Here is a 14109-nt window from a genome sequence, read left to right as displayed (position 1 = left end):
GAGAGAAAAAAAAATAACAATGAGATGGTATGTTAGGAAGATAAATGAAGGAGAAACACAATTACAAGAAACAAGAAATGCAGCACAAAGGGAAGAACCCAAGGAAGTGGGTGTGTGAGCAGAAAGACAAGAAGGGATGAAAGTCAACTAGTGGAGTGGTTCCCATTATATTAATTTCCTCCATAATAAGCATTGCCATTGAGATTTTTATCAGGACAAGGCCTACCAGGGAAACTCTGCAGGATAGTACTCTCTGTTTGTGCCAAAGTGGCAAAACCTTTATGTCACAAATCTGGGAAGACATTGTGTCCTTCTCTATCAACATTTTCCACAGGGTCACCAAAATATCAGTGCCTGTTAGCTGTCCTGCCAGCCAGCTTCAAGTGAATCAAAGCAGTAATTCCTACTAACTCACTCCAGAGTTACACAGTGTAAAAGGACACTTTGTAATGTCCTATTCCGTACAACTATCCGTGGCTGCTCCTCGATGCTGTCAGCTCGAAAACTAATGTAACCTTCTACTTCCCTTTGAATTTTGACAAAAACAAAGTGGTGCAACTTCATTCTGATACAGACACCTCAGATCGGGGGATGGTAATGTAAGACAGCCAAAAGAGAAGAGAGCCACACGACAAGGGTAAGAAAGTTGAGTAGAAACCATAAATAGCACAACGCGACCAACAGATGAGCGTTGCTTTTGCGACAGCGAAGAGCAACGCTCCAGTTTACAATGTCAGGATAGTTGACTGTGTAGGTGAAGATTTTGATTTTCTCCACTCGCTTTGAAATAATAGGATGCTGAAGGAAAAAACAGTTTCCTAACAGATGGCCTCAAGGTCAGGGTTTAGTAATTACGAGATACCCTACCCAAACTGCCATCTACTCCCATATCCCAGGCAGGGGAGGGCAGAGAGGAAAGCTTGCAAATGGTTAAAGCTTCAGCTAAACAAAAGTCAGGAACCGTGTAATTAAAACTCTACCTTTGTTGTATTGTAAAGAGTTAGCCTGTGACATAGGAAATATTTAAAGGAGCAGGCTGTTCAGCTAATTTGTGTGTGAGTGAACTGCTTAGACAGTCCTATCCTAAATTAACTGTAAGACCACCCACTGAGATTGCCTCATAAAGGGCCATGATTGCTCAGCTTCGTTTTGTATAACCGTTCAATAATTACTAGATAAATGCATAACTAAAAGCTCTATTACACTAATAATTTGTACTGAGATAGATGTGTGGGACACCATGCTGGGTTAATTTGTCATCCCTGCAGCAAACTTCTAAAGAGGGCTCTTTTGCAGAGGAGTTGTGTTAATATGTTGCTCCAGTGAGGACATGTTAGAGCAACAAGATGACTTGGTCGCTTAATCTCCTAAAGAGGCAAAATGCCTGGAGGGTAAGTGCCAGAAAGAAGAATGGGGGGTGATTAACACAGTGGACCCAGATTTAAACTCATCCTGACAAAAGGAGCTGATCTAACTCAGCAAAAGAATGAAAAAGGGGGAGTGTTAAAAATACTAATAGGATTTCATGCATCCCTAAAAAATAATATGAAAATAAAGTGCTGCAGGAACTAAGTATTTTACCCATGCTTTTACTGATTCTGTGTTCAGTTTCTTTGCTCTCTTTGATGTATCCGTGAAGTTTAACTATATGCTTTAAACAGTGCAGTGAACTATAATATTTTTATCTCTGCTTTATGCTAAATTCTTCCAGCTTCAGACACACACAAAAAGCACATTATTGCTTTAAATATGGAACCCATGTTTAAGCATCAGAGCTCTGGATTTTCAACCTCCTCTATTGACAGAACCATAAATCATGTTAAACTTAAGTGAATTACTGTAGCGTGGAACTATAGCTTTAACAATGTTTATGTAGTATCAGCTTACCATCTACAGAATGAAAGGGGAAAAAAACACTGATATTAGAAATGGGAATGTGGAGTCCTATTAACTTAACAGCAATATATCACTCCAAAGTCACAGATTCCATTACCATGCCCTTTTTAGTATCAAAGCAGAATTATATCATCACACACATAAAGGTTGTGTTTTTTAAGAGAATTTACATTTCTATTGTAAACTTATCAACTGCATTTCATTATAAGAAAGACATGATATATTCTCCAAGCAGTAGTTTTTATCTTATATATGGGAATACATCACGTGTATTATTAAAAACAATAATAATATGCACAAGTTGCCAGAATTTGATGTGAAGTAGGAACTCTACAAATAGGTTAAATTAGGGGGTTTTGACCTCTAGCTATGGTCTTGGAAGGGAGGAGTGCTTTCTGTAGGTATGATTTTTATTTCTGTACCTATGTAATCAGTTCTATAGTATTCTGATCTCCCAAAGGCAGAAGAATTGTGACATGTTTTGAAACAATCTGCTCAAAATAGCTAACTTAACTGGCCCCCTGCCTATGCCAGAATCTGGAACCAGCTCTCAGTTCAGCTCTACAGGTTTTCAAAAGCAGCCTGTAATACTCAACAATCCAGAGTACACCAATAAACCCTGTGCCCAAACACAGCTTTAAGCATATTTTCCTTTTGCTAGGAACTCTGTGGGCCTTGGCAAAATGTCCTTCTGCCTCCCACTTGCTACTGCGAAATCTCTTACAGAAAGAGTATTTCTGAACAAAGGGTCCAGGTGCCTTATACCACTCTGGTCTTCAGAGCAGCAAAAAGGGGCTGATAGCCAGCCCTGACTTGGAGATGCCATGGGTCTGTTTTTTCAGCAGTGCTTAGCCAACCATCTGCACTTGACTTCTGGAGCTGAGAGATGGATATTCTGCAATTCAGTCCTTCTTTTTGATGTCCATGAGCAGGAACAGATCCTCCATCCATCATATTTAGGGTATTTGTATATCTCTTGCATTGGTCAGCTGTTTATATTCTATTTTGAATGTTTCATCTGTGTTTGCCTACATAATGTGGAAGTATCAGTGATACCTGAATTTTACCCATGTGAAGAGGGTAAGGCCCATGATTTCCCAGCCCTGTCACTGCAAATGGGAAAGCAGGACAGGATCAGTTTGAATTTAGCTCATCTGTGGATCTGACAGATATGTTACTAAACAGCCCCTTTGCACCATTATGGGACTTAAGCAATACTTAAGTATTCCAGTGATCTGAATTCCCTTCAAAGGGCTGGTCCTAGGACTGGTCAGTCCTCCCCTCAGCAGCTCAATATTTAAGTAGAGGCAAGTCTTTGCTAACCTGAATAAGAGATTGCTCTACATTTATCACCCTAAAGTCTATTCCTAATGGGCAGTAAGAAAAATGGGGACTTTCAGAAACCTTTGAAAGAGTTACAGGGACGCAGCTCCCATTGAAATTCAAAAGCAGTTAATGAATTCTCTCAGGACCTCTGCAAATCCCAGCCCAAGTTTCTTAATTATTTTTTTCTTGTTTGGGTAACTGCTTTCATCACAAAAATCTGTGGGCTTAAAGCTATTGTTTTAGGCTTCTATTCTTTACCTCTTGTATTGTATTATACACAGAAGTGTAAGTTCCTTTCAACAAATTTGGATTATTGCCAGATCTCCTTATTAAAAAGTCACTCTTCATATTTCCGATAAACACAGCTGTTTCATGGTGTTTGAAAGCATTTCACATCAGCCAGCATGGTGGCTTAGCCAATTAGTACTCTAATATGGTCAATTTTCAGAATAAGTACCTTTGGGGTACAAAGGGTGGGATACATCTTGCATAATTTGAACTGGCACTTGCATCACTTAAATGCTAGGAGAAAGCTTACAGCATGCAGGGAGTTAAAGCAACTTAGAAGCCTGAAGTGGAAATATCTAGCAGAACAAACTGTTCTATAACATTTCCAGGGAAATGACTTTTAAAAAAATACTTTCTTAATTGTAATGAAGCCAATTATAATGGCCTCAAAAACAAGCTGATAAAAATGTTTCATTATGATTATAATGTTACTATTTCTAGGAAGATTGATCAATGTTTAATGAGCTATTAGTAAACTTAATTATCACTTTATAGAGGAGGTATCTGAGCATTGTGCCCTAGTGAAGCCAATCCACTGTTGGCCTGGTCTGATGGACTAGCCCTTGTGCCTGTGAAGGAACGGTGGTTTTGAGTCCCCAGGCCACTACTTCTTTGAACAGGCGAGGAGTGCAGGGTGATAGTAGACTTCTCCTGAGCGGGAGAAGAGCAACACTAAATGACCCTTTCCAAGACTTCAAACGACTTTATGAAGAAAGAAATTTCATCCAGTCATCTGGACTTGAAGGGGTTGGCAAGGCTTTTTGGAAAAGGAGATGGAAGGTGGATGGATCAATATATCTCCCCCATATGTTGGGCTGTGTTGGTGGAGAAATCTGTCTGAGCACTGCAGGTGCGATCGCAAAGTTGCTTTACCACATCAGTGAGCGCTCCCTGGGAGAAAGGATCCCGTGCATCTTTATTAGGACTGTTCCTTTGTTCCAGGAGAAGGGCCTGAGAAGGGTACTAAATATCTGAAAAAAAACTATAACCTGTTTCAAATTAACTGGTTCTTTATTATCTGATCATTCAGTTGAATAGAATTCACAATTTTGGCTCTTCTTCATTTGCCTTAGACATCTGAAGTGCTAACCTAATCAATGAATGCAACTTATTTTATTGGTTACTTACTTTGTTATTGGCTACTACAAATCAAGAAGGGAAAAGACAAGACAGGCCTGCATAATCAGACGTTTGAATTCAACGTTCTGAAAAATCCCCTTACTTCTGTGCTGTGCAGCACCATGAACTCATAAAACACTAAAAAAGCCAGTATAGCACGCAACAGCTGTACTGCATAATTACTTGGCCCAATAGCAGTAGTTTTAAAATACTGGTATATCTGTTGCAGGCCACCATACATTATCATCTCATTTTCAATAAAAAGTCTGGGATGTTTCAGATGAGCTTCAATGGAATTAGAATCATGTGTGCTTTGAAATATTTATGCTTGCCTTGAGATGGAAGGATAATTCCTGCTTCCAACCCCCCCCACAAATAACAGATTTAATAACGCTAGATAGTCCAACTCCTCCATACCTACAGCAGGTAGAAATGAAGTTCTGATCTAGAATACATGTATTTTCGTAGGTTGTAGAACTTATATTTTATGTCATTTAGTGAGGTCAATAATAAAATATAAATGTCACAGGCTGAAAGACGCCAAGAGAAATATGGTTTGGCAGCATGGAGCTGCTTAGGGATACATAAATAATAAGTCAATAAGTAAATAAATAATAGACAAAGACCTATTTTATCTTCCATTTGAAGATCTCAAAGAATTTACAATCACTGATTGAGACTTGTAATATCCCATCAGAAGCACATAAGTAGTAATAGCCCTTCTTATACAGAGGAAAATTTGCATCACTCTAGGCATGGTTTTCAGAAGCAATGACTTTATCATTTTTATCAAGCATTTCTGAAAATCATGACTGAAGGGGCTTGTTCATGGTCACTTGCCCCTTTTAGAGGCAAATAAGGAAAATAACTGCTCCACTACCTCACGTCCTTTAACTGATTAAAAATATTTGTGCCGACCCATATATTTGGAAACACGGTTGTGTTCTGCACTCAGAACTTGTTTGGAAGCCCATTTTTGCATTCACCAGAGTTGGTGACCACGAAACAGCTATTGGAGTAATGGTCTGTCTCTGGGCCAACAGTTTTTAGATTTCAGCATTTAATTCTCTCCCTAGTATAAGGCAGGCACATTTGTAATGTTATTCAGTTTAATAGCAGTAGATTCTCCCTCTTACCTAACAACCCTTCCTTTGCCACTTGAGAAATTTGGTATTTCCCAGTCAGAGATTGCAAAAGCAAACCTTTTGGAGATCTTTATTCCATTTGTTACTTCTTATGCTAATCCATCTACTCTGAGAAGATGAACCCTACATGTCGGTATATGGCACAGACTGAGGACTGATGCCTATCTGGTCTTGTTTCCTTCCCCCAGTCTTTCCCATGAACAGCAGAAAGCCCTTCGAGGCTGTGCTGAGGCGTTGGCCAAGACTCCAAAGAGGAACCCCTTTTGCGTTCTTGTGGCACTTTACCTTCCTGAATTTTTGTTGATCATTTCTGCATTCATTTTTCTTCTCTCTCTCTTTGCGAAGTTCATCAACAAATGCTTTCCACTTTGTTTTCTACCCTGACATGCTGAGAAAGTCAATGCAACAGAAAAAGACCCACTACTTACATGCCTATGAGTATTTCTGATATCCATAACATGTCTTTCATATAGCAAATCAAATTATTAAATGAAGAGCCATACCTCGGAAAAGCTAAATACAGTATGGTCTCAGGCCTAGCTTTGAATTTCCACATGTTCCCTGGGTACAATTTTTTATTCCTTCTTGTTTGATTGAAATAGCATTTCTATCTTCTTTTCACCCAGTGGAAGAAAAGGAATTAATTTGTTCCCAGATGTGTACAAAGGACAGTGCAGTTGCATGACAATTCCAAATAGTATTAACAGAGCTGGTGCTAAAATGAACTTTTTTTAAAAAAAAATTTAAAATGCCAATCTATTTTTTACTTAATTAAATGTTTGCCACATAAATTTTCATTTGTCGCTTTTATCTTCATCCTCCATCTTCCATTTGGCATACAAGGAAGGGGTAAACTATAAAAGGAGATAACAAAGAAAGAGATGAAGGAAATGTTTTATATCAAAAAAAGGACAGAAATGTTGTATGCTAATGAAAATTTTGTTGTAGTCATCAAAATGCTTACCACCAACTTTAGTTGAAACAATATCCGTGGCAAAATATTTTGACAAGCTCTAAAATGACTGTTGCTTCCTGGAGAAGGTGATGATACATTCATACCTGTGAAGCGGCTATGACGTAAGTGTCATTAAAGCAGTTACACCTCAGGGGTTGGTGTAAGTATGATCAGAGGCTGACACTTTGAGTAGAATTCACCTAACTGAAGGTGTGTGTGTGTAGACTGGAGGTATCTACCTCGGAGCTAGTACCAGTGGGCTCCCTTCACATCCACTGGTGGGCCAGTCGGTGTGGTCAGTGAAGTCTAGCCAAGGGCAGTGGTCTATTTTTGGATGAGTTGAATGGCTCCTTAGACACCATTATTTCTGTTTAGTTCTCCATTGATTCTAGGATAATTAGCTCCATGGTAGACACCCGCATTTACTAAGGTGAATCCCACATTATCTCTACCTTTAATAGCACACTTCAAAGTTACAGCCTTTCCCAAGAGTTTGGGGACAGGAAAATAACTTTCATTTCTTCCTTTGAAGATTTGGGTTCTTTATCTGAAGAGTTTTCAAATATACTATAATTTAAGATGCAAACTCAGAACAAAACTATTTGTCTTAAAAGTGAATAAGAAATAATTAAGTAGGTTTGTAAAAAACAAGAGATAAGCCCAGATGTGCAGACAGGTTGAACAGGCTGGGCACACAGGTGTTTGCCTTGGCCATGGAATAACTGTCAACATTTCCATAACAAGGAGTGTGGGATATGCTGCTTCTTGTTTCCTTTTCCCAAGTGTAGCATTGCAGACCTAGCACAGCTGTGGGAAGACACTGTTTTCCAGTTCAGCCCACATGCCACAATATCTAGATAGGTACAGCCCATGCTTTCAGAAGAGTTTCTCTGGATATACATCTACTTTGATCCGAGACAGCTGAAGGCTCTGTGCTACCTTTTGGTTCCTCATCCCCATGCTTTCTTTCAGTGGTGTTTTCCCATTTAGTACCACACATTTAGTATGAGTTTCTCCTTCTGTCGTGAATTTTTTAAACAGTATTAAGGGGAGCAGACTGGGCAGACTCGTGGGGTTAACAAGGATACAGGGGAGCTTTTCATGGCAAGGATGAGAGCTTCATATTCATCCCATATCAGCACCCCAGGCATGAATGCAGCTCTTTTGGTGGTGGTGTCAAAGCAATTATTCTTATCCAGTCGTGGAGAAAGAAGTACATGGAAGTGCTGCCCAGCCAACCCTTAATGAATGTTTATAGGATAATGCAGTAGGTTTCCTTGCTGCTGTCTCTGAGTACATGTTTTATCCACATCAGGCTCTGAGTTTGCTAATGGTTTAATAATGCTTAAGAAAAAAATTATTAATAAAGTGTCATATTATTAAACTGGCGATGAACAAGACTAAGAAGCAGATTTTAGCTTTTATTTAACTGAGGGTTTTTCATAATAATCATCATTAAATGAGTGTTTGCTCATTTGTATTTGATTTTAGTTAACTTTCCTGCATCTCGCCGATTTTTTGAAAAGTGCCAAAGGCTTTTTTTTCCCTCTTGTATATTTAACTTACTTCAAAGCCAACACCTGAGTTTCTGTAGGATATTACCTCCCTTGCATAGCCTTTATCTAATCAGTTTTGTGTGGTGTACAAGTGCGGTATATGCACATGGACACCCTTGAAAGATTACTAGGATAGCATGTCAAGGGAGTAACAGGGATGTAATGATGACTGTTTGGTGAGAAATAAGCTTTGATTTACAGATGAGCTTGTGCGCAGCCAGACTAATTGGCCATTCTAAAGCAAGAGTGAATTCTCATTTTAGAGGGGAAAGGGAAAATTCCTAGCGCTATGAGTGTCAGTAGTTGCTACCTCATGGTGACAACTAACCGTGGAAAGCACTGTTAGCTAACAAGGGTCCAACCCAATATATCTTGAAGGCCAAGGACCTGGGCAAAGGTGTCACATAACGTAGGAGAGCAGAAGGGTCATCAGCTGCACTTGTAGTTCTGCTGAAATCAGCTGAGAGTAAAATCTGTCATTGCCAATGGGCTTGTGTATACTGCACCTTTACACCTTCACTGTAGTACGTTTTCCAGCTGGCTTGTTGGCCCATAAATTCACCAAATTAAACTTCATCCCTGAATGCAAGCTGGGGGCTTGCTGAAGATTTGAGCCTAACATTATTCAGGAAAAATGTAAATGTAATTTTCAAAACGATCTTGCCGCTTTGCGCGTGTTCATTAGATGAAAACACGTTACTTAAAATAAATGTTCCTAAACTGAGGTGGAAAAAAACCCCCAACAACAGGAAGCGTTAGACCTTCTTTAAATTATCAACCATTTATAGTACAATACAAAATGGATTCATATGTGCAAATCCCAGTTACATGAAATGTCAATTAAATCAACCCTAATCTCCCAAATACATTTTTTTATTGTCTGATGATTAGGACTGCTCTTAAGGTGATGAATAGTTTTCACTTTCACAAAGGACTGCTGATTCCTTTATACGTGTCCACTAAAAATACAGAAAATCCTTCAAAATGTCTGGCTCCGTTTGCTTTCAGGATCTAGATGAAGTGAGTGTAGGACACAATGTGGTCTAATATATTAATTGTGAAGATCAGATGTATAAACAATACTGTACATTTAAAAAAAGACTAAAAGTAACACTACAGTAGATTTAAACTGTTTTATTTTCCAAAGGCAAAACTCTATATAACTTCTTTGTTTTCTTTCCTATAGCAAGTCCACATGCAACACCATCGACTCTTCATTTTCCAACATCACCCATTATTCAACAGCCTGGGCCATACTTCTCACACCCAGCAATCCGCTATCATCCTCAGGAGACTCTGAAAGAGTTTGTCCAACTTGTCTGCCCCGACGCTGGTCAGCAGGCTGGACAGGTGGGGTTCCTAAATGTAAGGAAGCCGTTTTTATTTCTTCAGAAGTGTTTGTCCTATGTAAAATTAACCATGGGATTATGGGATTATTTTAACAGCATGTTGCATACAGGAACACACCTTGAATAGTCATTGGAAGCAAAAAAAAAAAAAAAAATGCTGCTGCTGCAAAAATATTTAAAAAAACAACAAAAAAACTCCCCAAAAAACCACTCAACCACATTGTGGTGAAATTAACTTAAACTGTCAGAGAAGCTGGTGATACAGTGACCTTTTGGGTCCCTCCACAAATGACTTTGCTGCATGCGTTGTAACCCTAGTTGGAACTAGGGTTAACAAAATATGAAGGCAGAATAATTTTTATTAATTATTTTTGAAGTTCAGGGGAGAGTGGGGGGGAAGGAGCAGGAAAAGGGAGGGTGAGAAACAGATGTTTCAGATCAGCTAAGTTCATTTAAAAAAAAAATACTGCCTTATAGCACTTTAGATCAAGTTGACCAGTACTTGAACTCAAGATGTTAAAAGTACAGTTTATTATGGTTTGTTATTTCTGTAAGCAGTTATCTTTTCCCCTTATCTCTATGAAAAATTAAGCAGAGTTCCAAAGCTTCAAATAACCATTTTCATTTTTTTTTAATCAAATCAAGTGAATCATCTTGCTATTATTGAAATAGCATTCCGGTCAAATACAGAATTTATAAATTTTATGTAAATCAAATCTAAAATAATGCTCTGAATATTTCATGAAATGTAATGCATGTAACTTTTTCCAGCCAATGAAGTAATAACTGGCAAAATTACTGTTTCTCTCCTGACATACATACGATTGGAAGTGTTAATGAGAATTAGTTTAATTATTAGCATCTAATTTATTACACTTATTTAATAAGCTATATTGTTCTCAGTGCTTTCCTGTCCCTAGCAGAAAAACTGACTCTACTTATTCCAGCCAGTACTGGCTTTGAATAATGTCTGCAATATGTTAGCAGATACATTTATGTCTAGACAACAAATCAATATAGTGCTTTTCTTTTTCCTTGAGTATTCATTTGCTTAATTTATCCCAAACCATTCAGCATTATGAACTGTTAGCACACTCACAATGAACATACAGCAGGGGTCTTCTTGGCAGGAAAGGGACCTAATTGTGAGACAAGATAGTGTTTGAGAGATGTCACTAATATATTAGTTTATTAAAGGTACTGGTTGTTGGAAAAATAAATAACCCTGAAGGATTGCTTCTTTCTGCAAACACTAGTAACTGCAGTCTTTGAAGTCGGTGGGAGTGCTGTTAAGTTAAATGCAGATGAATTTGAGTCTTATTTATGTCCTGAACCATTTTTGCTCTAGCACAAGTGTGATTTGCACCTACAGGACTTTTAGGCCTTTTGTCAGTGCCAAAGCAGGTGAAATGAAAATAAGGTCCCAAGCACTTGCCAATATGAGTATTTCGTCCTCAGTAATTCAGGCTAATGGAAACCCTAACAGGAATTAAAATATTATTTTCTTTAGCAGTACTTAGAATATGGATCTGTGTTTAAAGCTGAGCTTTTATCATCAATGGAAAAGCCAATGCTCAGTGCCAGAAGAACTGCAGTGAGATCAATTTGTAGAGTGCTGTCGAAAGTGATCTCATCATTTTTGTCACTAAAATGGAACACCTGATTCACAGGCTGTCCTACTTTCTCGTTATAATGGTATTTGGCATCTATCTGTATGGTTTTCAAGTGTCCAGGCTGTGTAACATTTAAAATGTAAACTTAACAAGTTGGGGGAAGGGGTGGCATTTTTTTTAAGCCTGCTTCTTGGTTTTGTGATACTTGAAAACACTTTTATTTGTGGACAGGTTTTTCTGGTGATTAATTGAAAGACCACACTTGTATAGCTGGGCCCATTCTGCCTGTGACTGACCACATCCCAGACTAAATGGAGGCATTTTTTTTCCTAATGTGCAAAATGAAGCAGTTCTAAGTTCAGTCGTTTCTCCATATGATCCTAATGGCAACTAAACTGCGAGCTACACTATTTCTAACTCAAAAGGGATGTGGGAGAGCAGTTACTTTAATATATATTCATTCATTTTCCTGTAATAAGATACTAGCATGACTTTTAAGACCACCAAAAATGCTTGGTTTTTCTCTTAATGAGCAGTATCTTTAAGAAATTTACACTCAAGTCCCAGGCACTGATATCCTAAGGGTATAACAGAGGCACAAAACTGGGGGATTTAAGGGGTCAAAAATACTGCTCACTGAGCATGAATTAGTGGCTGCAGGAAATGTAAAGAGTAGTAGAATTTAATCCAGAGCAGTTCAGACCAGCTGCTAATAGGACAAATGTTTAAAAGCATAGTTTCACAAGGTTCACAGGGTTTGAGACAAAGTTCCTTGAAGTCAATGGGGAATTTGACCCAGCACATTCTTTGCCACCTCTCAAGTAATTGTAAATGTATTGCACATAGCTTTCAATGAGATTGTTATTACTGGAGGTTCCTAATAGCTGATTTTTAGTATAATTTCTGTCTGTTTGCTTGTTTTTTGGCAGCCCAATGGTAGCAGCCAAGGCAAGGTGCACAATCCATTCCTTCCTACCCCAATGTTGCCACCACCACCTCCGCCACCAATGGCTAGGCCTGTGCCTCTGCCAGTGCCAGACACAAAACCTCCAACTACATCAACAGAAGGAGGGGCCACCTCTCCCACTTCTCCAAGTAAGTATAGACGCAGCGGGAACCAAGGGCTAACAGCAGCGCACAATGTGCTGCGATCACCGTCTATCGGCTATTCAGAGATGAGGACTGGACTAGCTCTTGGGAAGCAGGAGAGCTCTCCACTCTGTCTATGATGGACAAAATTCTGAGCTGCTTCTATATTAACAAGAAAAGAGTTAGCTTAAGGTTACAGTTTATTTCTAACTTTGTTGGCATTTCACATAACCATGTATGAGAGAAATCAAGGCCAGTAGCTAAGCTGTGACACAGACCCTGGACCTTTGGGATCTTGTTTACTGTCATGAGGAGGCGAGTTGGTATCTCAAGTCAGGCTTTAGAGGATAGATACTACACAGAAGTCAGACATAGCCTCATCAAAAGCATTGCTGCTTACACATACTGGACTAAACTAATAACTCTTTTGAGTTCACTTCATTTATAATTCTTTTGGGAATAAGTCTTCCTAGATTAACCCAGACGTCTTTCCCTTATGACTTGGTTCCCGAGCCCTGCATTTTGGGCAAGAAGCTATGGTATTTCTTAGGCCCAGGGAGAAAGCTTTAATCCTCTCTCCACCACCCACACGGCTCCCATATGTATTTTGTGTAGCCACAAGTCAAATATACAAATTCCTGGATGCACACTTGGGGATACCACTTTGGACTCACTCTGCTGGGAAACAAATGCAATTCAGCTGGGTTTGATGCTTTAAAAAAGTCTGGATGTTCAGGGAGTTAATTGTGAAATGATTTAATGAAGCTATGCTCAAACTGACATTTAAAAACAAAAGGGAAGCTTTCAGTGCTTTAATGGCAACTGTAGGGGACTTGTTCCACAGTGAAGGGAGTCCAAATAACATCCACAAACAAAAATCAATCTAATCGAAAGAGCAAATCCCTTTGTGTGCTTTTCAAGATTATTATTTAAATGCTATATGCAACCACGCTTGATGTGCGAAGAAGTATTCGCTCTTCAGACTATGTGAAGCCTACATTTTTAAAGGTTTATACACTGTTCAGGAGATTTGCACAGGTTCCAGGGGGCATTTTTAAAATCTGGTAGTTCTCAGAGTTTTGCACTGCCTTCTGCTACGCGATACCGCACAACTGCAAACTCAGCAAGATGCTCTGGCTCGCTTCAAAATTAAAATGGGTTTTACTTTGAGACAGTCTGGTAAGATTGTGAACATGATCTTCTAGAATCGGGACTTCTAGAACTGATCAGCAGATTTTTGTTGAGCTAAGAAGTTGATTCATTCCGTCCCCTCCACTCCTCTTTCTGACCTTAGACCAACACTTGTGCTATCAGGAAGTTTTGATGCTTTCTGACAGGAGATACCGTCTTTTAAGTCCTATCAATAAGATTCAGCGGTGGAATCTAAAATGTTAATATTTAGTCATAGTTATCACTGAATATAGTCAGCAATGCCTTACTACTTCCTTGTCTTCAGAACCGGGAAAAATGAAACTAGGTCAATGTATATTTGTCATTACAGTTGTGACTCAGTTTACTGGCAGTGTGTGGTGGCTAAAAGAAAAAAATTCCCAACATCATTTTAGCAGTAATCTTAATACTTAATTTTTATGATACTGTGATCATGTAAACAAGCTAAATGCGTGTGTGGCCTGGTTCTCAGCTGGCATAAAAACTGGCATTTGTCTGCTGAAGTTCGCAGACCACCACCCATCGGTATCGGCTCGGGCTGGTCACTGTAGCTCAGTGCTCAGCAGACAGCTGCCACGTTAATTGGGAATCGAGGTTTTCTCA

General features: G+C 39.0%; 1 protein-coding gene across 13 annotated transcripts in view; it reads left to right on the top strand.

Annotated features, from left to right (window-relative positions):
- NFIA (nuclear factor I A) overlaps window positions 1-14109 on the top strand; it is a 253802-nt gene that overhangs the window by 204259 nt on the left and 35434 nt on the right. For 10 of the 13 annotated variants that reach the window (XM_074875889.1, XM_074875897.1, XM_074875893.1 and 7 more), the window contains 2 exons: window positions 9472-9650; window positions 12177-12342. In XM_074875889.1, the coding sequence (XP_074731990.1) occupies window positions 9472-9650; window positions 12177-12342 (345 nt within the window). The remainder of the gene's footprint in view (window positions 1-9471; window positions 9651-12176; window positions 12343-14109) is intronic. The other 3 variants (XM_074875896.1, XM_074875898.1, XM_074875887.1) reach the window with 1 other exon arrangement.

This window comes from Strix uralensis, chromosome 8 (assembly GCF_047716275.1).
Source record: "Strix uralensis isolate ZFMK-TIS-50842 chromosome 8, bStrUra1, whole genome shotgun sequence".
Taxonomy (NCBI): domain Eukaryota; kingdom Metazoa; phylum Chordata; class Aves; order Strigiformes; family Strigidae; genus Strix; species Strix uralensis.
This window is presented reverse-complemented; position numbering and strand designations above follow the sequence as displayed.